The 27,156-nt window shown below is 43.3% G+C and overlaps 1 protein-coding gene across 2 annotated transcripts in view; it reads left to right on the top strand.

Moving 5' to 3' along the window:
• The window catches only part of SYNPR (synaptoporin), a 686,271-nt gene extending 663,711 nt beyond the window's left edge, over positions 1 to 22,560 (top strand). For both annotated transcript variants that reach the window (XM_085624707.1, XM_085624708.1), the window contains one exon: positions 20,880 to 22,560. In XM_085624707.1, coding sequence (XP_085480833.1) covers positions 20,880 to 21,188 — 309 coding nt within the window. In that variant the 3' untranslated portion in view covers positions 21,189 to 22,560. The remainder of the gene's footprint in view (positions 1 to 20,879) is intronic.
• The last annotated feature ends 4,596 nt before the right edge of the window (positions 22,561 to 27,156 follow it).

Genomic DNA, 27,156 nt, shown 5'->3' with positions numbered 1-27,156 from the left:
TCGTTCATGCTGTACCAACACTTTTGAAGTCAAGAGAACAGCACAATAAAATTCAGAGCTCTTGGATGCTTTTTCGACTTTGGTTATAGTGTCATTGACAATAAGTGCTTGTAATTTGGCATATGAGAGCCCCACCACATTTCTGACTGCATTCACTGCTTAATAAAGCCTTTAGTCTACTTATTAGTGCTCAAAGTCCCCCAGTTGAGCACGGTACTAGGCTGAAGACGACAAGTCTTCCTCAAAATTGTTTACATCACCATCAGCCTCCTGCTGAAGCTGTTGGTTTTAGCACCAAAGGTTCTGAGCTGGACAAAGCTTCAGTCCATAGCTGCCAATGTAGCTTCGCCACAGGGTAGATTTGCCGTCTTGCTCCGGTTGCAGGGATATAGCAAGTTCTGGACTATCTGTCAGAGGCAGTGGCTGAGTTCACGGCAAGGTACAGTAGTGGGAGTGCTTGCTTTATGCAGGGACAAAGGCTTCTCAGAGAAGGAGTTAAACATAAACAAGAGAGTACCAGAAGGCTGGGAGGAAAGCAGGACAGAAGCAGGTTGGAGGAAGCAGTATATAGGGAACTGCGTCTGCATGGAAAACTATGAAGATAACACAATTACAAACATCTATAGGGTAAAAGCAGAGAAACAATAGACGACTATTATAAATAATAGTTTGTCTGCTAATTGGAAATTATCTCTCTGTGAGGTGAAAAAGATCTTACAAGAAGGTAGGGAGCAGGTTCATCTCAAAGAGTTCAGGGAGATACCTGGCAGCTCCTATTTAGAAGGCACACTGGGTGGTTCTCTGTGCCAAGGCCACACGCCTTGGAGTCTAACTGGCACCCTTGGAATTAATAAAAATCAAGATACTAATTTAAACACACAAGAAGACAAAGCATAAAAGTGGAAGGTGCACAAAAACAGAAACTGGGCTTTTGGAAAATCTTTATCGGAACATGGGTTAGGAATAGGACTGGAATATACAAAACTGAATATACTGAAAACCTGCTCACTAACTGGAACAGGACAGGAACATGCAGTCAAAACAATGTGTTCTCAGGCCGGCCAAAACACACATGCCCGCTTAGGTTTCTCAAGCCCGCCTGCATTGAACAGCCAAGCTAGAGAAACCCCACAGACTCCCTGGTCTGAGCCGAGCATCTTTCCAGACAGTTCAGGCCAATTCCAGCGCTGCTCTGCAGCATGGGGATTGGATGGGAATCTGTCCCAGCGCCTGCTGGGACCAGGAAGAGGACAGGAGGTGTCACGTGATGCAGGAGGCGGGCAGCAGTTTCAGGTACTTTAAAAAAATCCATATAGTATTACTTACATCCTCCACGTAACGCCCCCCGTGCTCCCCCTCCCGTGTTCCTTCCACCCACCCCATAAACCTTGCACCAATGAAGGGAAGGCAGAACTGAAACCTGGAAAGGGGAAGACTAAGGACACCAGTAGATATAAAACAGGGCATGGGAAATCCAGGAAATCTGTATGGGTAGAAGACAAGAAAGTGAAAAGTCCAGAAGGCAGGTATAAAGAAGCCATAAAGGCTGTGGAAAAAAGGAATTAAAAGAGAATAGAGCACCACTACCAGGGTATGATTGAGGCAAGGTTTGGAGGCAGGAAGAACGACAGGGACCATGATGCATCAGGATGGTGGTGCCTGGACTGGAAAATGAAGTTTATCTGGGAATGCAAGGTATAGACGTGTATATAATTCTATTCAACTTTAAAAGCAGGACCCCAGAGGGCCTTTGTGTGTGCCACCTAACGATGGTAAAATCCTAACACCGGTCCAAAGTTTTAACTTCAGACTTAGTCACTCTTCAGTTCTACCAGGGACAAAGAATGAAAGCTGTAGCTGGGCAAATATCCATGAGGCTGAATGTCTTTTCCATGAGGTCAAGCCCTGTTGAAAACATTTTCAGTGGGTCTAAAAGGTCAAAGGAGAGCAAACTTATTTTTCTTCCCAACGTTAGTCTGGTATTCCAGAAGTGATAAACATTCATCAGTCCCACTTTCCTTCAACTGCTAAAAAGTGTTTTTCCAGGCACTACTGCATCCCTCAGGTTCTCACGGAGGCTTCTAGGCCCCATTGGATATTTACAGAGAGGTTGCACTGTACCACTCTGCATTTCTCCAGCGTGAATCAAGCCAAAATGTTGCATAGTGCTATGTGCCAAGTGCAGGTCTAGACAGTGCACCCTATTACAGTAATTTTCAGTTCCAAAGGCTCATGCTATGCCTGCAGTGTGTACAGCTGAAATTTCAAAGGCATACTAGCTGGTGTAAGCCACTGGCCTGCCTTTCACTGCAGACAAATACTGTTAGTACTTTCAGGAGGGGCAGGCATCCATCCGCAGGCAGATGAAGTGAATGCACCTCCCAGCATGGATGATCCTGGCACCGTGGGGGGGGTCCTTAGATCCTTGTTGCCTCCACCTGACATGCACCATCCGGGATGCACTTACTCTTCTCCACGTTCTATGTGGAGCCCTACCAGAGTGCCTCCTGACAGCTTTTTTGTCATTGTGCTCATGTACATCATACCTTTGACTCCATTGATTAGACACACCGTAAACATCACCTGTTGGGAATGCATTGTGTCCCTTTTTGGCCCATAACTACTTCTGGGAGTTATTTACTTCATCCTTTCTCTCGATATTCATTCTGGACATCGCTGTTTTTTAGCTTTACCACACACCCATACAACATTTAATCCCTTCGGGAATAATTCTTCCACTTGTGTCCTGCATATCCCCAGTTGCAGCTGGTGACATTTGAAAGTGGTGTGGCGTAAAGTTCGAAATGAGTGCGGGCGAGTGAGTGCATTGAGCGAGCCATACTGGAATAAGGGGAGCTTGGGGGGTTCTCCCCCTGAGAAAAGTTTGAAAAAAGAGTGGCCAATTCGTACATTTTCCAGCATATTTGAGTAAGCAAGAGGGTCAATAAATAAATAAATAAAGAGACTTCATATGATAATGACATAGGTAGGTGCTTATTCAGTATAACCACAGAACTTCTTAATGAGATAACAATGCTGAGTACCTCACACATGTTAATTCATAGTATGCTGGGAAAATCACAAAAGAAGAAAATGATTGAAGAGGCTCCTTAGAATTTGAATGTTGGCAAATACATGTAAGGCAAAAATAACCATGCTGGAGTTCAGGCGAATATGCAGTAAGGAGGCCTTTACATTTTGTCTTTATCTTGTCACATGCACATGATTTGCTGAGGGTTCAAAGACAGAGGTGAAATGTCAGACAGTGTCTCCTGACAAATTGCTGCTTTTCTCTTCTGATTGACATTGGTGTTTGCTCTGACTGCAAAGTGAGAGGATTTTGTAATGGAAACAAATGCGAGATAATCTTGCTGCGTGTGCTAAAGGAGTTGTGAAACTGAGGAAAAGGCTGTATTATCAAAACACATTTGTAGCGCAGTAAAATGTATTAAATGCCTTCAAATAAACTGTACATATGTTTCAAAATATATCAACAGTTAGGAAAAAAATAATTTTCCACACATTGTAAGCTTTATGATTTTATCAGTAGACACACTGCGCAACATAGATCTATTAACTACGGTCCTGGTCACAACATTAAAGGCAAGGCTGAGATTTCCTTTCCAAGTTTACACCACAATAGAGTGCGGCACACTCGTACACGGCTAGAGTTAAAGTGTCAACAGGTAACAGATGTAATATATTTCTTAACAAACCCTACCTTCTGAACATGCACGTGTTCTCCACAGAAGGCACCCTGGGTCTCCCGCCAAGTGTGGCAAAACTTTAACTTTCTGATGCCAGAACTGACAGACATTTGAATGTGCTGTGTGAATTAAGTTGACAAGTTTGAAAGTAATTCGCTCACAAGTGCTGCCCTTCCGCCAGAAACCAAGGCAAGTAAACTGCAGACACCTGCGCTTGGTGGGACATACTCAACACACTCAAAATCTCAGCAATTGTTGAGGGGACAAGCCAAGCCCGGTGCTTCCGAGCCAAGCGTACAGATGACTAACTGGACTCCACGACGGCTCGCATGCTGCTCGATAAATATTACTTCTCGTGGTCCAGTGCCCCCAAGGATCTATCGGCATTTGGCTATAAAGAAGCTGTAGATTGAAAACTCTATCATGATGGTTGTTTGAAAGAAGCACCTGTGACGTAAAAGGCTCTGTGCACAGCCTACAGCCTTAAACTCTGCTCTGGTAGTGAATGGCAACCAATGTGATGATGCTAAAACAAAAATCATATTCCTTTTCTTGATGCCATTAATGACGCATGCTGCCACATTCTACATTTTCTGTCTTCTATAAAACAAGTTATTTTATATTTATATAATTACTATCTTTTTCTGTATCTCTAACACATTCAGAGAATGCTCGCTACTGTTTTTCAGCCTAAGCATACACGGAGGTGAGATTGGAAGCCTCAGCCATGGACACATACATGGGCGAGTGGTATCAAACAGCTGCGTCAGTGCCGTCACGACAATATTACCCACACATTGCTTACCACAAATGAAGCCTGCTAAGCACACTATGGAAGCCATCATGCAAAGGAAGGCAGGCTACAGACAACCAAATGGTCCCTTCACACAGAACCACATCTCCCCACACAGTCATACAGCACAACACAAGGGCAAAAAGTACCAGAAAGAACATATAACCTTGTTGTATGCACAGGTGCATACATAAGGCTTGCAATACTCGCGGAAGGGGGGGGGGACACGCGGGGTTTACCGTGGGAGTTACCGTGGGGAAAGCCGTTAAAATAAAAATGAAAACTTACCAGACCGGGTCAAGTGCCGCCTCTGCTGCTCCTGAACAGGAACAGGCATGCTCCCTCCCCTCCTGTAACTGTAAGCCAATCACAACGCTGCAATGGCAGCTTTGTGATTGGTGCGGAGTCCGGGACAGCGCCCAGCCGGACAACTGTAGGGAAGCCATTTTCTCTATGTAGGCTGCATGCAGAAAAATAGAGATCATGTAGAGTGTGCATGACTGCTTTGGTCGGCCCCAGGGTCGACAAAACAGTCAGGGCACTCTGAGTGGTGCAAGCCACTCCTCCCTGACCAGCCCACCACCCTCTCCCAACCAGGCATTAACCTCCCGCCTGCCCTAATCACGCCTTCTGCTTTCTCGCAGCGCGAGAAGCAAAAAATAAAATGGTATTTAAAATATCATGTTATTTTTTGCTTCTCGCACTGCGAGAAAGCAGCGAGGCGGCGCTCCTACTCCCTAATGGAGCGGCCGCCACTGCATATCACCTTCTCCCAGTTGATCGATATTTAACATATGATCTAGCTTTGCTACGCCAGATTTCCTCCCGAGGCTACAGAATAAGTTTCCCCAGCCTTCCTGGCACTATTACAGAATGATTCATGCCTCAATAAGACTTTGCTGTTATGTTTTACCACACAGAGAATTCAAAAATTGTGCTCCAGCACGTCTCATTTTGTCCTCTGAGGGCTCAATATTTTGACAAGATTGAATGTTTTCTTCCAGTAATCAGTGCCAAACACTAATAAACTTTGATATTCTGAAATATTATTCTGTACTCTACGTAGAAGTTACTTTCTGTTCTTTTCGCCGTTCTTTTTTATCACTTTTTTGGGCCTCTTTCACAATTGCTTTGGGCAGTGTGTGTTCACATAATACAATCAGCACCAAATGAATATATTGTAAATATTTCATTGTTCTATGCTGCATAGGATTTAACATTATATAAAACCTTTTCCACAGTTAAAACTTTTGACCATATCCATTATAACATTAGTTGTTTACAACAATCCACTCATAAGGTACTGTATAAAATGTTTATATTTTTCTTCGGACTGTTAGCCAATTGGACATCATACAGCATGGGCACAGTGGGAAATGGTTCCATCATTTGCATTGGGACACACCACCATACAAATGTGGGAATGCCCCCTTGAGATCACACTGATTCCTATCTTTCACCCCTCTATTCATATTATACAAGGGGCCGCACAACAACTGCAACCCCTTCTGTGATATCAAAGTGCGCCAGCGGCTCAAACAATAGGCTCACATTCTCGGTGAACCACCAGGGAACTTTCCAACCAGGGTGTCTGCATAGTTTAGTACTTAGTGGTTAGTTAGATCTTGTGGGTGTCATGAGTACTTCTGCTTTTTCATGGCCCAGTAGCACATAACAGGAGGCCATCCAATTGACCCATAGAGAGCAGTTTCTGTCAGGTTTTACCTGGTGGTTAGGTGCAGCAAAAAAAGCTATCTGACCACCCATTCCAAATTGGGCTGGCAATCAGATGACTAAATTCCAGCGGATCATACACCATCAGGTTATTGGTGCAGTATATGGGCGAGTGAGCCGGAGTGCCTTTGTTGTCAAAATACTCAAGTTCTGCCCACTTCTAAATAGGACAGACAGATTGTGAGGTGGCAGAATGGGTACTCCATCACCATAGTGACAGAATACCCTCTCTGCCAAACTCCAAATCAGCCCCATAGTCTGCCTGCGCCTAAAGAATTAGAAATGTTGTGTACAAAATGTATTTGTGTGATTCCTACTTGATGTCTGCAATTAAGATTGTTTCCCCTCCATTTCATGTACAGTTCTCCTTTCCTTCCTAGTTAAGTTTGCTAACTTCATTTTTGCTTGCCTTAGTATTCTGGGCACTTTACCTCTGCTAACCAGTGCTAAAGCGAATGTGCTCTTTCCTTAACATATGGTAACATTGGCATATCAACAAATGGCATATTTAATTTACTTATAAGTTCATATTACAGTGCACTACATATGCCCAGGGCCATACATTAAATGTTACTAGTGGGCCTGCAACACCTATTGTGCCACCCACTCAAGTAGCCCTTTCAAAATGTCTCAGTTCTGTCATTGGATAGCCTGTGTGTGTAGTTTTAAACTGACATTTCGATCTAGCAAGTTAAACCTCTTGCAAGGACCAAACCTTCCTTTTAAATACATATAAGTCACACCTAAGGCATATCCTGGACAGCCCCAATGGCAGGATGCAGTTATTTAAAAATATGGGCATATACTTTTAAGTTTTACATGCTCAAGCAGTAAAAAAGCAGGCTGAGAAAAAGCAGGCTGAGACCCAGGCAGCTTGTGATACTTCTGGCAATCACCTGATTTTCGGGAAGAATGGTCTCCTGTATAGTGAACCTGAAACTCTTAAACCCAGTGCTCCAGAACCTTCCTACTGCATCTGGCTCATGATGTGCCATTGGCATGTCATTTGGGGCAAGACAAGACCTTTGGCAGGCTTGTCACCCACTTTTATTGGCCTCAAATGAGGTAGGTCTTGTCCTACCTGCCAGGCGAGTGGCAAGACGGGGGAAGTGCAAGGCCCCCCAGCAACCTTTTCCTGTTGTTAGCACCCCTTTGAGTGGAGGGGAACCAACATCATTGGGCCTCTGTACCCAAAGACAGCCTTGGGTGAAGGATATTGTTAGATTTGGGGGTCTCTAGTTGGCAGAAGTAGGTACCTTTGACCAAATAGGGACCCTTGCGTCTAGTCAGGGTTAGGGGCTACACTCCTAAAATAACCCCTGCTCACCCCCTTGGTAGCTTGGCACGAGCAGGCAGGCTTATCTCAGAGGCAGTGTGTAAAGCATTTGTGAACACATACAGTAATACAGTGACAACACTACAGATGGACACCACACAGGTTGTATTATAAAAAACAAGTATTTTTATATAGACTTATCACAAGACTAAACGACAAAAATCCAGAATACTGTACTCAAAAATAGACTTTAAAATAGTAGGAAATAGCTCCGTTCTCTTAAGATTGTAAATGTGACACTTTACTCTCAAAGTACCTTGGATGCGTAACGCAAAGCAAACAAAAGGTTCGCAGGGAAGGTGATGCGTCGGTTCCTCACACTCAGGGGAGTGGATGCGTCGGTTCCTTACTGCTGTGCAGGGGAGTTGATGCTCGCTTCCTTGCTGTGTGGGGAGGTGATGCGTCGGTTTCTTACTGCTCTCCGATACGATGCGACAAGATGCCGCCTCGATGCGATACTTCTCTCTGCTGTGATGCGACAAAATGGCGTCTTGGTTATGATGCGACAATGTTGATGCGATGCGTGCACTCCCGATGGCCGTGCGGCGATTCAATGATCTTCTGAGCCACGACAGGCCCTGCAATACGCTTCTCCAGTGATGCAACGGCGACCCTTGCGGCGGCGGCACGCTTCTCTGGTGATGCAACGCGCTTCGGTGATGCGATGGCGGCAGCAGCAGCACGCTTCCTTGGTGATGCAACGGCAACTGCTGCGGCGGCAACACGCTTCTGATCGTTGAGTCGCGCTTACAGCTCCCAGCGACATGCAGGCTCTCAGAAGGCCCAGCACAACAGCAGGCACTTCAATTCCCAGCAAGGGAGTTCAGGGAGGAGCTGGTTGGTGAAGTCTTGTATCCCTGAGACTTCAGGCAGGAGGCAAGCTAAAAGTTCAAGCCCTTAGAGTATCTTCTTCAAGTTGATGAAAAGCACACTCAGTCCTCTTCTCCTTTCTTTGGCAATGAAGCAACTACTGCAGGCCAACCCCCAAACACACAGCACAGCACAGGGCTAGTCTCCTCCTTCAGCTTCCTGGTTCTTCTCCTCAGCAAAGGTTTGTCTTGATTCCCAGAATTCATCTAAAGTTCTGGGGTCTGGCTCCCCCTTTTTATACACCAAATCCTTTGTCTCTGAAGGCAGAGAGTGTCTGTACCTAGTCCAAACCAGTTCTGGGTGCATCCTGCCAGTGTGCACCTTCTTCCTTTGTCAGTGTGGGCCAGGGTCCTTAGACACACCACAGGAGGTGGAGCCAGCATTGTGGAAGGCAGGCACAGCCCTATTCAGGCCCGGGTCCTACTCCTCCCACCACTCCTCATGCAGATAGGTCTATTCAGCCTTGTGCTGACTCACCCTGTCTCCTGGAGCCCTCCAGCCCCTTTCACTCAGAAACCAGACATGGAATGCACAACCTTGCAGAGGCAGGCTTGGATAGTTAGGCAAGAAAATACCTACTTTCTAAAAAGTGGTATTTTCAAATACAGAATGTTAGAAGCAACTTCACTAAAAGCTGTATTTTATCATTCTGAGTTCAGACATACTAAATTTGTTTTTCTACCATGTTCCGTGGGTCAGTTATCATTATAAGGTGTTATAATCAAACTGCCCATTCTGGCCTATGGGAGCAGGTTGCCTTGAAATAGTGAAAAACAAAAATGTCACTATTAGGACATGCCACACACATCAGAACATGTCCTACCTTTTACCTACAATGCACCCTGCCCTTGGACCTACCTTAGGGGTGTCTGATATGTGGAAAAGGGACGGTGTGGGGACTGGCAAGTGGGTGCACATGCCAAGTCAACATGTCAGTACCAGTCTGCATACAGTCCCTGCAATGGCAGGCCTGAGACACATTTTACGAGCTGCTCCGGTGGGTGGCACAATCAGTGCTGCAAGCCCACCAGCAGTATTTGATTTACAAGCCCTGGGCACAGGCAGTGCACTGTACTAGGGTCTGATAAGTAAACCAAACATGCCAACAATGGAGTCACTAATCCATACATCAATTTAAAATAGGGAGCACCTGCACTGTGGCACTGAATAGCAGTGACGCAGTGCCCAAAGCATCTAAAACCAGCAAAAACATCAGAGACAACAGCAAAAAATGGAAGGGAGACCCACGCCAATGGTTCCAGGTCTAACAGATACATTCTATTCTTGGTGGACCATGCCATCTGGTACCTGGAAGCTATCCCTCAGAGGACAGTGACTGAGCCCGTAGTGGCCAGGTTACTGATGGGGATCTTTATCCTTGTGAGTTTCCCCAAAGAGGTGGTGTCTGACTGGGGTACCAACTCCATGTCTAATTACATGAAGGTCATGTGGAAGGGGTGTGGGGTAGCCTACAAGTTAACCACTTCTTATCACCCCCAAACAAATGGGTAGGTTGAGGTTCAATCGAACCCTAAAAGACATGATTATGGGTTTACCAGAACGTATGAGGCAAAAGTGGGACTTCCTATTGCCATGTCTTTTATTTGCTTACATGGAGGTATCGCAGAAGTGGGTTAGCTTCAGCTCCTCTGAACTTCTGTATGGGCATCCTGTGAAACAGTCTCTCAGTTTGGTGAAGGAGTACTGGGAGCAAGCTCCTAGGAGAGCCTCCCAGGATGTGGTCAGCTGCATGCTAGCCCTTCACAAGCAAACAGCACGCTCCCGGTAACTCATCCAGGAGAATCTGGAAGCTAGCGAGGAGGACATGAAATGCTGGTATGACCCGGATGCCACTCTGCTTGAGTTTCAGCCTGGTTAGGAAGTGTAGGTGATGGAGCCTGTCAAGCACTGAGCTCTGCAAGACCGTGGGCCTGGGTCCTATGAAATAAAGAAACGCAATAGCGATGTCACCTACCTGGTGGCCCCCTAGAGGGTCCTGCATGTTAACTGCCTCAAGCCCCACTTTGAGAGGTCTGAGATTACCATGCTCTTGGTCACTGACAGGGCCGGCTCTAGGGTGGTGCGATCGGTACCACCACACCGGGCGCTGACTTGGGGTGGGGGTGTAATTTATGCAAATATATTATCCTTTTAAAAGCACCTGCTGACACGTTCCTGGCCTCCAGCAATTTCCAGCCATCAATTAAAATGTCAAGATAACTCCGGTGATTAATCGTTTTCCTGGAAAGAGACCAGAGGTTTGTCTAGTGGAAGTTTTGACTCATCTTAAGATAGTGCAGAGGGTTAAAATGCCTGATGCTAAGAAAGTGTACCATGCAGATAACAAAGTGCATATAATGTAAATAGGTCAGTGGGTTACTGCTTCTGTAAGAGAGCTCCTTTTGTTACTTGTTGTTTAGTAGTCAAAATCCTAATATGGAACATTGAGCTATTAACTGTTATCAAAGGGCGGCATGCAAACTGCAGGGTATATGTTAGAGCTATATGTTTTCTTGCTCAGTATTTCATTACCTTAATCTTGCCAAAAGAGTTCATTTGAGTAGAAAACAATTCTTATTATGAAAGAGAACCCCTAACAATGATGTTAAGTTTTAAATTCTGAATTTTTGCTTTTCCAGAATAAGGCCTCTTAAACTATATTGCCTTCCCGTATCTATGACAAGTCACTCCTACACTACACCTTGTAGTCCTGTCTGATGTAACATTTCCTATACAACGATTTACACACATATGATTATCTCTGTGCAATGTGTGTGTGTTGTCAAGTGCTCTGACACATTACACTGGTAGGAGTGGTGCTATAAAACTAAATGAATCTGAGAGACAGTGGTTATGGAGACTTGAGGGGCACTGTTAAAGGGTGCTAGTGAGGAAATCCGTGGCAGAGGTGGTCTTTGAGGGGGCACCAACAAACACTGTCGAACAGGGCCCCACTAGTGTTAAAGCCGGCCCTGTTCACTGATGATGGGGTAGAACGGGAGAGTAAACCTCTCCACCACATCCTATCTTCCAAGGAGCAGGATGGGTTAGTCGAGCGTGTTAGCCTCTCAACTACTCTGACCCTAGATCAACAGAGAGCTACTGTCAGATGTTGGGGCAGTTTGCCTTTCTATTCTCACTTACCCCAGGACTCATTACATGGTGCACCAATGATATAGATACTGGGAACACCTATGAAAAACAAAATGGACAGGTTGTCTGACAAAGTGAGAGCTAGCATTAATGTCTCCATGATGCTGGTGTTAGGGGTAATTGAGCCCTCAAACAGTCTTTGTTCCAGACCAGTGGTGTTGGTCCAAGCAGGTGTCACACTTCAACTAAGGTCTTGCGTGGACTACCGTAGACTCAATGCAGTCACTTACACTGATGCACACCCCATCCCCTGAGCTGATGAGCTCATAGATCAGCTTGGAGCTGCCAAGTTCTTTAGCACGTTTGACCTATCGTCTGGGTACTGGCAAATTGACTTGACCAAGGGGGCTAAAGAGAGGTCTGTGTTTGCTATACCAGAAGGGCACTTCCAGTTCTGGGTCATGCCCTTCCAGTTAAAGAATGCCCATGCCACTTTCCATAGGTTGGTGAACCAGGTCCTGGATGGGTTGGAGAACTACTGTGCCACCTATCTAGATGGCATTGTGGTCTTCGGCTCTAGCTGAGAGGACCACCTTTGGCACCTCAGGAAAGTGCTCCAATCTCTGCAGAGTGCAGCCTGACTATCAAGGCCAGTAAGTGCCAGATAGGCAAAGGTTTTGTAGTCTACTTGGGTCATCAAGTACGAGGTGGCAAGGTGCAGCCCCAGTGGGCCAAGATTGAGACCAATCTGGCTTGGGAACCCCCTTGGACCCAGACAGAAATGAGAGCCTTCTTAGGCTTAGGTTATTACAGGATATTTGTCAAGGCATATGGCACCATTGCTGCCCCTTGACAGAGCTGACTTCCAGGAAGTAGTCGCATCAGGTGATCTGAACACTTTTGACATCCTGAAGGAGGCCATGTGCACAGCACCTGTGCTCAGTGACCCTGACTTCTCCCAAGAATTAATTGTTCAGACAGACGCCTCAGAGCATGGTGTAGGTGATGCTTTTACAGCTGAATGAAGAGGGCCTGTGCTTCTACAGTTAAATGAAGAGGGCCTGGATAAGCCTGCAACCTTCATCAGTAGGAGGCTCCTTCACAGGAAACAGAGTTGGAGTGTAATAAAATGGGCACCTTTGCTGTGGTATGGTCAGTGAAGAAGCTCTGGCTATACCTGTTTGGTAGTCCCTTCTGGGTTAAGATAGCCCACAGGCCCCTCAGATGGTAAATGCAGATGAGGGGTGAGAATCCCAAAGTATTGAGGTGTTCCATCTCTCTACAGGGACTGGACTTTTGAGAGGAGCAACTTCCTGGAACTGACCACGCCACTGCTGATGGTGATGATGCCTTAGCGATGAAAACTGCCAAGGGGTTGGTAGCTCATCCCACTTTCAACTGGGGGCAGGGGACACATGTTAGATCTGGCATCCTTGGTGTGGTTTCCCAGGACTTTTTTGCCTTCGGACCTCCTGTTTTGCTGAATTTATTTTTGTTGGCCTTAGTATTATGGGCACTTTACCACTGCTAATCAGTAATCCACAATTGGCATATTGAATGTACTTATAAGTCCCTAGTAATGTGCCATACTTGTGCGAAGGGCTTGTACATGAAATGCTCCCAGTGGGCCTGCAGCACCGATTGCGCCACTCTCTCAAATAGCCCTTTAAACATGTCTCAGGCAGTCCTTTGTAGAGCCTATATGTGAAGTTTTAAACTGCCTTTTTGACCTGTCAAGTTAACCCTCTTGCTAGGGCCAATCCTTCCTTTTTAATACTTATAAGTCACCCCTAAGGCAGGCCCTGGACAGCCCCAAGGGCAGGGGAGGTGTATTTAAAAAGTTGAACATGTACTTTTAAGTTTTACATGCTCAGTTGGTGAAACACTCTTACATTCATTTTCCACTACTGCAAGGCCTATCTCTTCAATAAGTTAACATTGGGATTTTCTTATTACATTTTATAAGTGTCATTTTCAATTCATAATAGATACATATTTTGAGTTTATTGTCTCTGGACTCACAACTTAAGTTAAAGTTAGATTTTAAGTTCCAAGCCTGAAAATACTACTTTTAGAAAGTTGACATTTTTTTACATTCACCAGTTTGGGCCTCTACCTGTCTCTGAATACACGCCTGTGGTGGGTGAGATCCGGACTTTGTGCATTCCCTCTAGACAGCCGCACACAAAGAGAGCTTAGTTGGGCCTGATGGACCATTCACAACCTGATGGGCCATCACCAGGCTAAAGGGCCGTCCTTGGCAGGATGGCCCGGATTGGGAGGTGGGAGATGACACCTGCACCTGCAGAGGGCTGTGCCTGACCCCACACAATGAGTTGCATACCCCCCGTAGTGAGTCTGGAGTCAGGGCTGGAAAGGCAGGAACCTTGTGCACTTCAAAGTATTTTCCTTGAAGTCTCACCCACTTCAAAGGCACAACTGGGTATAAGTACTGGACCCCTGACACCATCAGCTCAGTACACTTCTGTACCTGAAGACATTCTGCTAGGAAGAAGGAATGCTGTACTGCTGGAAAGACTGTCACTCTGCTGGACTCCTACTTTGGTGTGCCTGCCCTGCTGCCTGCTGCCCTCCTTGCCTAGGAGTGAGAAGGACTGGACCTGCAGCTTTACTTCCCCAGAACCAAAGTGATTTCTAGGGCTTATTGGTTTGTCTCTTATTTTTGAAGTCTCAGGGACATTCAAGACTTCCAACAACCCTTATCTAGCCCATGGACTCTGCTAACTGTGGGTTCTGCGAATCCAGTCCTGGGCCCTTGGAAGTGGGGTTGCTTGCTGTTTTCCTTTAAGATCCACGCATTGCCATTGTTACACCAGTTGTAACCGGTGCATCTTCCCTCGATGCCGACACATTGCCACTGCGGGAAATGGCATCGCATCACCGGCTGCCCGGCTCAACTACGGAACATCTCCTTCATTGAGAGGGGTTCGCTTGACAACACATTTCTGACTGCCCGGATCGGAACTGACGCATTGCTTACATCCAGCAGGATAAAAAGATGAGACATCGCCTCCTCTACTGCTCCAGTCTGGTCTTCGACGTCGATGCATCCTCCAGCCAAAGGAAATTTCTCAGCAGTACAAGGATGGTCCCTGTATTCGCAGTTAGCCTGAACCTTTGGATTTACCCCAGGCAAGCGCAACCAAATGTCCTCGTTTGGAGCATTATTCTTTTAAGCACTATACTTTAATTTAATCTTTAAAAAATCATATGTCCTGTTCTACTTATTAGGTGATTGTTGTTTTGGTCTTGTTTGTTCATTAAATTAAGCTTTATTTTTCTAACCTGGCATGGATTATTTTTATGTGGTGTTTTCCCTGTTTTGCTCACCACTGGATCTCAGAAGTGGGTTCTGCAGCAGTTTTCATCAAAAACTGCTGCATTGCATCGACTGTGTGAGAAATTCCGTTGCATCGCCCTTCAACGCCAATGCAGAGGCTGCCTGACGACTGCAGTTCCACAGTCTGAGCTGCAAGAAGATGACGCTTTGCATGGCTCAACGACAAGGTATTGCATTCACTTAAACGGAGCTTGACAACAACCCTCGATGACAACAAAAGCTCCATCTAAGGAATTTCTTCAGAGGTATTTGCCTGGGTCCTGTAGCCGGCCTGTTCGCCTGAAGTTTGGATTTGCACCGGTCCCTCATGACCTCAAATAACCTTTAGATGACTAGAGACTTCTAAGCACTATTTCTGCACTTAATCTTTAAATATTCATATGTTGTTTTCCACTTATTGGATTCTTGTCATTTTGGTCTTATTTTGCGCAGATAAATATTCTCTATTCTCTAAACCTGTGTGGAGTCTTTTTCTGGTGTATCCGTTGTGTTACTGTGTGTGTGTGTGTGTGTGCGTTGCACAAATACTTTACACATTGCTTCTTAAGTTAAGCCTGACTGCTCTGTAACAAGCTACCAGTGGGTGAGTACAGGTTAATTTTGGGTGTGTATCTGACTTGCACTGACTAGGATTGTGATCCCTAATTGGACAGGGTCCACACTTCTGCCAACTAGAGACCCAATTTCTAACATATACCCTGCTCCTTTTTCAGCTCTTGTATCTTGGTGTACTGTAAACCTTCCTGAAGTCCCTATAACAATCTGTTCAGGCATGCTTCTCCTGGAAGAGCACTGGCTCCGCCCTTGTCACTCCCTTATAGAGAGGAGGGTTCCTCTTCTGTGCCAGAGTCAAAATTCATTTCCACTCCTTTTGTAATGACGTGACCAGAAAATCGAGGTTGACTCTTGGAATTAATGGTATTAGAATCCGACAGCTGCATCTGGCATTTCAGAAAGAATCATGAGAACTGCTCTTTGTATTCCAGGAGCTGCAACATCAGAAAACCAGCCATGGCTTCAGCAGCAGGACTGAGAGGCAAGCCAGTTTCATAACCAGTTTACCCCACAGGGCAGCACATTCAAACGAAATACAGAGCGGTTTTATCAAAGCTGCTCCTTGTTTCACAGTGCAGGTGGCATGCCGTCTGCATTTTCAAAAGGGGAGAGACATTCTCTTGCAGGAAGGTGCAGTGAGTTACTGCACCCAACTGCATGGTGTAGCCTGGGGGCAGTCCATGGGCCCCCCTGCTCCTTCCAGACAACTGACATTAGGATGCGCACTGAAAGAGAATAACCTTTTTGTGGCTCACTTCAGTGCAGTTCCTAGGAGCATGCTTGCATCTACGCCCACTTCCCCAATAAGGTGCAGGTGCTGAGGCAAATGGATTCTCACATGTGCATGGGGCCATGTCCCAACGTAAATGAGTACATTTCCTCTCATGATAGTGCTGGTGCTACATGTGCGCCAGCTCTATCAGTATTACAGAAGGGAATGCACCTATATCTGCAGTCCCTTCTGTAATACCATTGTGGGACACACAAAGCGGGCGCACTTGCCTGTTGTGGCCCTGGGGCACAATGTATAATACAACCCATGCAAGGGCTTCCTCTCTTGTCCAGTGGACATTCATGGCTAAATACTCAAACATGGCAGGCAACCTAAATCTGTGGACTGATTTGCATCTTCATTATCATATGGCCAAGATAAATTGAGGAAAGAGAAAAGACAACCCTAGACAAAGGTGACCGAGGAAAAGAAGGCTTGTCATCAGATAGACATTCTGTTTCAGTGGACCCCTTATCTTTTTGAAGGACCTCAGAAAGGGGTTTAATGAGAACCTGTGTCCAGTTCTCTGATTTTAAAAGGTCAACATCATACACCACCCTTTACCGTTTCCCTCCCTTAACGTCATGTTGAGAAGAATGGTGAGATTTACAAGTATTGCTCATGTGCTCCATGGTCATACAACAACACAAATGAGCCAGAGCATTAGTTTATATAGGCATGCAGACAGGTCCCCAGGGGCCAAAGCGTATGCTTGGGGCCCTAAAACATGCAGAAAATTCCCATTCCAACTAAGGTTAAAGCTATAAAAAGAACCTATCTGCCCAAAACAAATCTTGTGATAAAGATGCTGCTCAGCTGCAAAAATATCACATGTGAGGATAAAGAATGTCACTTGTGTTTGCCAGGACCTTCATGCAGACACAGTAGAACTTAAACCATTACCTTCAGGTGGTACAGCCGGCACTTAAAGCACTAGCTCACAAGTGATGCTCTTTTAACCATGTCTTTCTTCCTAGTGCCCCCTAGACCTGGAAAGGAAGGTGCATATGAAGGAAAAACACCATCCACTTTAATGATCTTTCACCTCTTCAAATCCTGCACGTGGCACTGCACCCCATAGGCAGTTTAACACAGAGATCACTTTAACAATAGCAAATGTCCATCCGTATCCCCCTATCCAAACTGACTGACATGTGGAGAGGACAGCCCCGCAACCTCCTTCACTTACTGGCCACACAGGAGATTCAGCCTTTGGGGGACTTGCGGACAACCTGGATATTGCACTGCTTGGTCCCGGCCCTGCCTCCACCCAGATTTATCCCCCTCTTCTCACCCTCAAATGTAGCAGTCTCCTAATCTGTCCTCTACAAGGGAGACCTATGACTTCCTGTGCTTACTTGGCTAGTGTCTGAAGACCTGTTTTGTGCTACAGAGAGCTACACTCTTACACAAGACGGTACTGGGAAGAAGCATAACAAATACATTTAGCCACACACACTACCTCAGCTGTGCATGGGCCCTGATGCAGTCTGCAGTGCAACAGACCAAACAACAGGAGGAGATGAGGTCAGCATTTCCATTTATGGCCCCTTTTAACCCCTTTTAGACCGTGCACTGAAACCAGATGCAGTCACTCCTCTTCTGCGTAAGACCCCAGCTCCTAGGAAAGGTTATTGCCTCCAGTAAGGTGTGGTGGCATGCCTGTGGCAAACCTTTCCTCTTAACGTCACTCAGCAGTTTTGTAGCATTTGCAGGTTGTGGTTGCTGTGACAGGATTCCAATTGAAGCCCATGTTGAATGTCCTTCACATCTAAAGCGGCGATAATTTTATCGCCTGTCTTGATAATATGCCCCGTAGTTCTTTGAGGTTGTGCTGCTATTGTTAGTTCGATACTTGGGTTGTGACCAGGGTCCAGGGGTACCATAAATTCACAACTCCTTATTTATGGCTGTTTTACTACCCATTGAAAGATAGCAGAGGGGACCATTTTCCTTGCCTGCAACAGGGCCCAAGGCATCCTCGCTACGCAACCTAATCAAAGGAGTTTATCCGGCAATTTAATACCCCTACAAACATTTAAAAGAAGTCTTTAAGCACCACAAACTACTAAATGCATCTTCAGTTAATTACTAAGTACCATTATAAGCAAGCCAATAACAATGTTGATCATTTTAAAAAGAAAACCACAGCCTTCAGCGTTCATATTCAGTTAGTCTTGTTCTCCAAAAATGCTGTTACATCTCTTTCCAAATAATATCTTGGACAGAACAGTAGAAAATTAAATAAAGCACCTTGTAACCTGAAAGGGCCGTTGCAGTTAGAAGAAAGGGTCTTCACGGTACTAACTTTGATACGAACATCCAGTACCCTTAATTTAATAAAAAATGCGATTAGGTGCAAAACAATAAGCAGCTGCTGTTTTCTCCTGTCCAAATAGTTTTTACTCAACAATAATTCCTTCAGGGCATACCTGTTATTGTGTGACTTCCCTCATTAATCAAATCGCACTCAAACGTAAGTGCCCGATACCAAAGTATAAACTCAACTTTTGTTGACCTGTTACTCGTTGAGTAGATTTCACTGGGGCAGAATTAGTGGAGCTTGTTCTATCCATCTTGTGCCCCTGCCATTACTACCAATGACATACCAACAGAACAACTACCCATCACACTCCTACAAGTGTAACGATTCAGACTATTAGAGGCCATGAAGCTGTTAGAATGGCTTGGTTGGCAGGTGTTAATCATTTTTAATGCACATTATACTAATTATAAACTGTTGTGCTCATCTCTAAATTAGACTGTCTGCACCACCATGTGGCAGACTACCACGAGTGTCAGTGTTGACAGATAAATGCCAGTAGCAAGCACCAGAAACCACTGGCTCAAATTATGCACTGATTCTGATTTAGTAACCAAGTCGAATATTAAAGGAGGGCCGATGTACAAAGTAGCTGGAATTACTTTTGCATTATATACCTTCAGATAGGGAGTAAACAAATGTCCTCCAAACATAGATTCGAAGTAGCACCTTCCTTTCAGAGAAGACACTGGGGGCCATATGTATGAACACTGTTTCCCATAGGCAAATAATGGGCAAAACCCTGTGATACATCTGGCCCTGAATTAATTCTTATGAGGGTTTTATTTTATTGAACAACTAAGCATCTGAGCAGTTTTAAAGTCTCCTGTTTCTCATTGCCCAAATGTCAACAGTAGAAACACTTTTTCTCTCTTAATCACATTCACTAGATGTTTTTTGGAGCATAATTTTGTAATGCTGTCAGTTGTTTTTGCAAACCTCTTGGAGTGTGATCAAGACCCTCAGCATAAAGTAATACATTTATATGCTTATTAATATTTTAGGAGGAAAGGTATCGACCTGAGATAGCTTTGATGGAAAATCTGCAAGGAATAAGGCAAACATCAAACGTCTAGAACACATCTCTGCTTTAGGCTGTTTATGATTGGATTTTGTTGTCAGTAGCACTTTATTTGCCCAGTTTCCTCCATGGAGATATTTAGTAAGTTTTAACAAGCCACAGCTAATACCTATTTTAGGTAATCTGGCCCACAAGCAGCTCCGATTCAGTGTATCAAGTACAACCAGAGGTCCATGAAATAGGAATGCAAATTGCTAGAAGAGCAAGTAAGGCAGAACAACTGGCTTTAAGAGTCCGAATAACACAATAACTTATCAAAGGAGAGGTTTCCCTCCACTTATGTATCAGAAATAAAACTGTTGGCAGGAACATTTATAGTAGGCTGATACAACTCAGAAAGGAATTTGGACCAGTCCTCAGAATTTATATGAGAATGCTGTTCATTCATTATTCTCAATACATCCAAACATTGCCTGAGCTTGTGTAAAAATTAATTTTTCTCAAGCTTTGGTTTTCTTTTGCTTCTTTTTTGCCTATAACTATCATCTTGATTATTTGTGAGGAGTCTTTTTACTTGACTAAAGTGTGAGGATCCTAAGTTTGCCCCTTATGCTTAGAAGTCTTTCTCAGTTGCTTACGAGCAAAGTAACAGTCATCAGCATACTGTCCACCATAGTTACTAGTAAACAGAGGTTTTCCTCTAGGCCCAATGTTGGATTGGCATTTTTGACAAAATTGAATTTAGATGTCTGCTAGAGTAGCTCTAGCAAAAGAGGTTGCCTCCTGTGGATTAGTGGTCATTGTCTCATAACACTTAGAACTTTGCCGATTAAAGTTATTGCCTGATCTAGTGTGGCCATTAAATGTATGTCTTCGGGTGGTATATTCAAGCTCTTTAGCGATAGCAACAGTTATAGGGAGATGACCATTGATTTTCTCAGTGAGAACTCACATGGAGAAACAGTTAGTAAGTGCCAAAGAGTCAGTCATAAAATACTGGCATTGAATTGAGTTACTGGAGTTGCTTGTAGTTGCAGTTAGTACTGGTTGAACCTCTGGGGAACTGAAGAGATATCTTTAAGTTACAGTGGACTCATGGGCTTATGATATTGGTAAGGAGGGGTATCAAAACTTTGGGGAGAGTGACTGATCAGACTTGAGCACATGTATATGGGCAACTATGATGTAAGTCACATTTTTATGACAAATAACTTACTAGGTAAATATGAATCTACATGTGTGCATCAATGTAAAAAAATAAATTGTTATGTGATATTAGAAAATATGCTAACCCTTTTGGTTCTTTTTTAATAGGTCTTCGGATTCTTGAATTTCATCCTGTGGGCTGGAAATATTTGGTTTGTTTTCAAGGAAACTGGATGGCATTCTACTGGACAGAGATACCCTCAAGAAACCATGGAAAAACAACCCAGTGGCTACAATCAATCATATAACCAGGGAGGGCTTAGTCAAGATACCTATGGCCCACCTGCTGGGTACAACCAACAAGGAGAAATAAGCCAACAGCCGAACCTAGGTCAACTGAGTGGATACTCTCAGCAACCCTACAATCAGACCGGTTATGCTCCAAGTGTTCCAACTTCTTTCACCAATCAAATGTAATATTAATGTGGGCTATTTGCAATGATTATCCTTGTTAACAGTGTAGCATTAAAAAGGCTCACTGTCACAAACGGTTTAAAAACCAGAAGTCAGTATATGCCGTACAGGGTATTTACAATAAAGATTAAATGTTTGAAAAGGTGGCAGTTCTAATATAATACCTAATTGTGAATAGCAAATGATATAGGTTGTGAACTGGGATAAATGTTATATGCAATATGTAGACATCTTTGTTGTAGTTTTTTGTCTGGTAAATCAGTACAAGGAGCTAGTGAGATCTTAGATGATGTGCTATTCCTAAAGTAATGTTGAATCAACCTTTCTTAGGTCTTTGTGCAGAACATTTTATATGATGTTCCAACTTTATACTTTACATTCATAATGCATGAAGTATTTTACCTACATTTTCAAACTTGTGTGTATTTTGCATATGTGCCTTTTATTTAATAATTGGTTTATTATGATTTGGTGCATGGTGGTAAAATGTCAAAGAAAACGTTATGATTTAACTGTCTAACAGAAGTTTACAGCTATTAAGCTATTTCAACAAAAGTATGTGAAACGCATTGTGTGCATTTTTCCTATGTGGTGACGTGTGTGAAAGTTTATGGCTTGCTCAATTCCACCGTATAACCTCCTGAAACAAAATGGTTCCTCATCTCATACAGTAGTGTTTGGTCTTTTTCTCACCCAAACTGATTTTGTCTATAGTAGCTAGCACTGGTGCTTTGTATATCAAAAATGTGAATTGTAACATTTAAGGGCCAAGAAACAGATTTTATGGGAACAAATGTATTTTGTATTAATACGTGGAGAGAAAAAGGTTATATACCATTTTCCACATTGCTTTACAATGTCATTATAAAATGTACCGAACACTATAAAACATAGTCAACATTGGCAATGCCCCATCAAATATTACTTATAAGCAACATTTTCTGTATGTAGATGTTATATATTGACAAAAGTCTGCTTCTGAATAAACTATTCCATAACAGGAGCTGTCAGTTCAGCTTAAGCATTAATGGCTCTAAATAGCATTGCGGGCAACAAATATAAGTAAGCTACTAAAATTCTAGCCTATATTTCTAGTGGCTTGTTCATATCACAAATTATGTATGACAACTTTATTTATTATTAATCATTGTTTTACTCTAATTGAAACACAGTGTTAAATCAATAGCTAAACATCTGCATTCCTTCAGACCTTTATGTCAGTGTATAATATCACTGTATCATAGTAATGCTGCAAGAAATATGACATAAAACATAATATTTCTGACATAACTGTTGTAGCCAGACTTTGGCTTTAAGGTGGATGAATATATGTTGTGATATCTATTTGACTCTAGTAAACCTATTGCTTACAGTACATTCTTGTTTAGTGTTTTTTAAGTTTACCAGTGACTTTTGATCTCTATGTCTTTATCATTCTTAGAGTACATCATTTATCGCCAAATGGTGGCTCTCCTTCAAAAAGAAACATGGACATTTTTTCCTGTAGGCTCACTTCTCCATTTCAAAGGTACTGCTAGGAAGGTGCAAGTGTGCTACTTAGCAGGAGTATGCAATGTTCATCAGGAGAATGCTGGAAAGGGAGAGGGGTAAACTATTTATCTAGCTGATTATTGTTTAAGGAAGGAAGTGGATGCCCCTCCCTTCTAGCCCTATAGTAGTAGTAGAGTATACTTTTTTTATAGATATGGTCACGTCAGTGGTAATAACCTCCCTAATGAGCATCAGTCAGCACATATTTACTATGGGAAATTTTACATTGTGGGTAGATCTCTAAATTAGACAAGATATTTCATATTTCCTGGGTTCCTTGGAAACAGAGAGGGATAAGAAGTGGAATAACACATCCATCCATGAAAACAGCCATGGACCATACCCCAGTTAGTCCTTACCACAGACAAGTTGCTCTTGTCATACCCAGTTTTCCAGCCTTTTACCATGCACTTGTACCTTGCCAGCTGGGAGATGAGGGGAAAAGAAATGGGCCAATGAGGTGAACAATTTTAAAACATTGAACTGCTGATATTAAAGCTCCTTTAATCACAGTCCCATTCCCAGGTAGATGAGTAGGTAGATTTATATACCATCTCTCTAAAAGGATTGGTAACCAGTTAGCACAAATTACATTGGTCTCAGCCTGAAAGAAAGCCAATCATTCTAAAAAATTATTCAGAAAGGAACTAAAGGGAATAAAAAACCCAGCTCAGCGCTGTTATATAAATGGAGCAGGTCTGGCACAAATTCCAGTACTTTAAATCAAGGATTAAAGACACTATTCTTGTACTGGGAACCATTTAAGATCCTAAAAGTCAATAGAAACCTTGCTGATTGCTTGAGTAGTCTGCAAGAGATTCAGAATGTCTTTGTTGGCAAAATGGTGATTATTCAAGAGTGATCACGTAGCGACAAAATGAACCGAGAGGCACCATTAAAAACTCTTTGTACATGCCTCCTTTTGCAGTCTAGGTTCAAACATCTCCACTGACTACAATCACTCCCCTACAAATTGAGCTTTCTAATAAAGGGATGAGCTTCACGAAGTGTTCAGGTACCCCCTGCTGTTCATAGAAGAAATGGCTGCATTGAAGGCTCTGGTCATCCCTAAAATTGTAAACTAATACTTTAGGAAGCAGTCTAGCGTTAGCTCTTTGCTTAAAAAGCCCTCACTGAGGCCATCAGTATGGATAATTATAAACCTATGGCTGAGATTCATTTGCTCATCACTATGGAGAAAATGGTGCAAAACAATCATCACACCTAGGGTTCCCATCGGCTGCTTAGCCTATGAAACAGCCCCAATTAATATATGGGAAAGATAGTCACAGATTTTGAAAGTGACCCTTTTGGTGCTGCTGGACTTCTTGGCTGTTTTTGACACTACGGATCATGGGATACTCCTAAACCACTTGCAGCATACATCTTTGATTTCTGCAAATTCACTCAATTGTTTTGATGTGTTTCTGAAAGATATGACCTACCTGGTCATGAAGAATGGAGTAGTTACCACAGAGTGCTCTCTTTTCCCTGTACTCTTCAGTGTTTCTATTAAACCATTGCATTTCATTTGATAGATTTACTGAGCATAGGATTCAACATTTCCTCTTGAGACGTGCAGCTAGAGCTCCCCCAGATTGGTTAACGTCCATTTCCAGTGTTTTGGATGTAATCCATATTTGGCAGCAGGAGATATGACTGGCCCTAAACTCCAGTAAAATTGAATTTGCTGCCAGTTGCATTTAGGACTGATGTAAAAAACAAAGACTTAGCTCAGGAAGGTGGTAATACAGTAGTTTAACTCTCTCTGAAGGTCAGGACTCCGGTGGCGATATTTAATAATCTACACCACATGGAAGAACATGCAATGTCCTGTCAAAGACCTGTTGCTTCTTCTGCTGTATGAGCTGTGACCCCTCCTGACTGAAGATAGGAGGGCTACTAGAGCATGTGATAATTTTCTTGGTGCAATTACTGCTACTCAGTCTTTGTTGGGGCATTTTATAGGTATTGAAATGCTGGGTCTAGTGACTCATTGGTCTAATGCTGGAATTTGTATTTGACTTAATGGTCACACGTTTTATTACCAACCTTTCTTTGTCCTGAGATTGATAAAATGAGTTTCATTGAGTCCTGTAACATTAAAGGTATGTTATTCAGTGCCAAGGTATATATGTGTGAATATGAACTTTATCAATACGTGTTAAGTCATATGCTATTGTGCTACATCCTGAAAAATAATCTTCTGCTAGGAAGGGCAACATTGGATGATTGAATGATGCATTAGGAGCATACCATCCCAACCACTAACAGATTTCTCTGGTTTTCTATAAAGAGCCGTGCAAGGTTTTATACTTCTGTGATGATCTAGAAAGCCACCACCCAAAGGATGTGGTGCCGCTGGAATAAAGCCCTATTTACCGAGCAGCTACCCAGTAGGAAGTGTCTCATCCACTTCAAGTTCAAAAGTAAAACAGTGAAATATCAGCTCATTCTTGTTATAGAAAGAAAGTGATTGGTCGATCTATCTTGTTCTAAAGAAAGAAACATATTTGGGGAATTTTTTAGAAGAACCTGAAGGCTCCTCTTTTAGGTCACATGTTCCCTCTGATTGTCGGTGTCTCTGATCAGATTCACCACTAACTAGATATCCCAGAGTTTACAGCAGTTTACAAATATAATTGCTTTGACTGGACAGCTCACCTGCCTAAACATCAACTCATCCATAAATGCAGTCAGTGTTTTTTTTCCTGTCGTATAAATGTAATAAAATCAGTAAATTTGCCCTTACTTCTTTTTTTGTTTCACCATGAAAATAAATATTTTGCCCCTTGGAGAAATACCTTCTCCAACCTCCCTCTAGCATGTAGACATTTTCAGTTTTGAAAACTGTGGGCCAGATTTGGACTTTGTCATTTGAGATGTCATCAGTGATGTCATCAGTGATGTCACTGACCATGTCATGAATGATGTAATATGTGACATCATCAGCAGTGCATTGCGGGGACGCGAGTTATAGTTAGCTGAACTAGCTATAACAGACGAATTTCACTGGTTTTGTACAAGTGAAATGTCCAACTAACTATAATGTCCCTGAAACCTCTGTTTTTTTCAGTGTAAAAGAATATATATATATATATATATATATATATATATATATATATATATATATATCAATCCAAATCCTTGTGATTCTTTTTATCAAAGAAACCGAGCCGAAATCCATAAGCGTGGTTCAAAAAAGAATTTATTTGTTACATGGCAAAACGCCCGACACGTTTCGGAGCAGCCGCTCCTTTGTCACGGACCCGCTTATGGATTTGGGCTCGGTTTCTTTGATAAAAAGAATCACAAGGATTTGGATTGATGTAACGAGGTTCGCTACCTCACCGGAGCCCGCCGCCAGTAAAAGAGGCAGAGAAATCGGGAGTGAACTTTGGATATATATATATATATATATATTTATATATATATATGCACAACGGTGTCAGGCTGTTCCCAAGCCTCTTTTTCATGGCGGGCACACAGCACCCCCAAATATCCATAGAAAACCAATGCGTCTCAATCCACGATTAAAGTTGGAAGAACCAACCCTGGAGCCGTGACCTCAAATACAAAGTGTGTTTATTTCATCAACACTAGGTCCAACGCGTTTCGGAGTTAACGGCACTCCTTCAGCTGAACTTAATGGTTTTTTGTTTAATCTGCAATAAGACAGCACTATATCTTATTATGCCCTAATATTTATTAACGAGTATTCCTGCTAAATGTTATTATGTACAACTTTGAAATAGCACAACTTTATCAGTATCGACGTTAAACACTGAAAAGTATGTCTTCTATGTTTAGAGCACATGATGAGCACTTGCACTTTAAATAATACTGACGTACCACAGTCTGTTGCCCGTAAAGAAGGAGTGGCGCTAACTCCGAAACGCGTCGGACCTAGTGTTGATGAAATAAACACACTTTGTATTTGAGGCCACGGATCCAGTGTTGGTTCTTCTGCCTTTTTATCGCGGATTGTGACACATTGGTTTTCTATGGATATATATATATCGACGACTGCGTCGTAGCTTAACATTAAGCTTGGGCAAGGTACTTACTTTTACCCACGAATGTCCTGGATCAGCGGTTCTCAAAGAGCAGGGACGGCATTTTGGGATACAACCAAGGGGAGAAGGAAGAAAGGTACTCACCTGGCGAACTTTCCAAGTCCTCTTTCTATGTAAACAATGCTGCTCCAATGAGACTCATTGATGTTGTACATAAACTAACTCCCGCGAAATTTTAAATATTTGCAGTCACACGCATAACTGGCAAGAAGAAGGCAATCGCCGAAACGCGTCCCAGGCGCGAGACTGTTGTTCATCACGCTATTATTTTGGTGCTGGAAGGTGACAAATAAAGCCTGGCTGTTTGAAGTTCCCAAGCTGTGTCAGACCTGCTTTCTGATTAG

The sequence above is a fragment of the Triturus cristatus genome, chromosome 9 (genome assembly GCF_964204655.1).
Source record: "Triturus cristatus chromosome 9, aTriCri1.1, whole genome shotgun sequence".
Taxonomy (NCBI): domain Eukaryota; kingdom Metazoa; phylum Chordata; class Amphibia; order Caudata; family Salamandridae; genus Triturus; species Triturus cristatus.
This window is presented reverse-complemented; position numbering and strand designations above follow the sequence as displayed.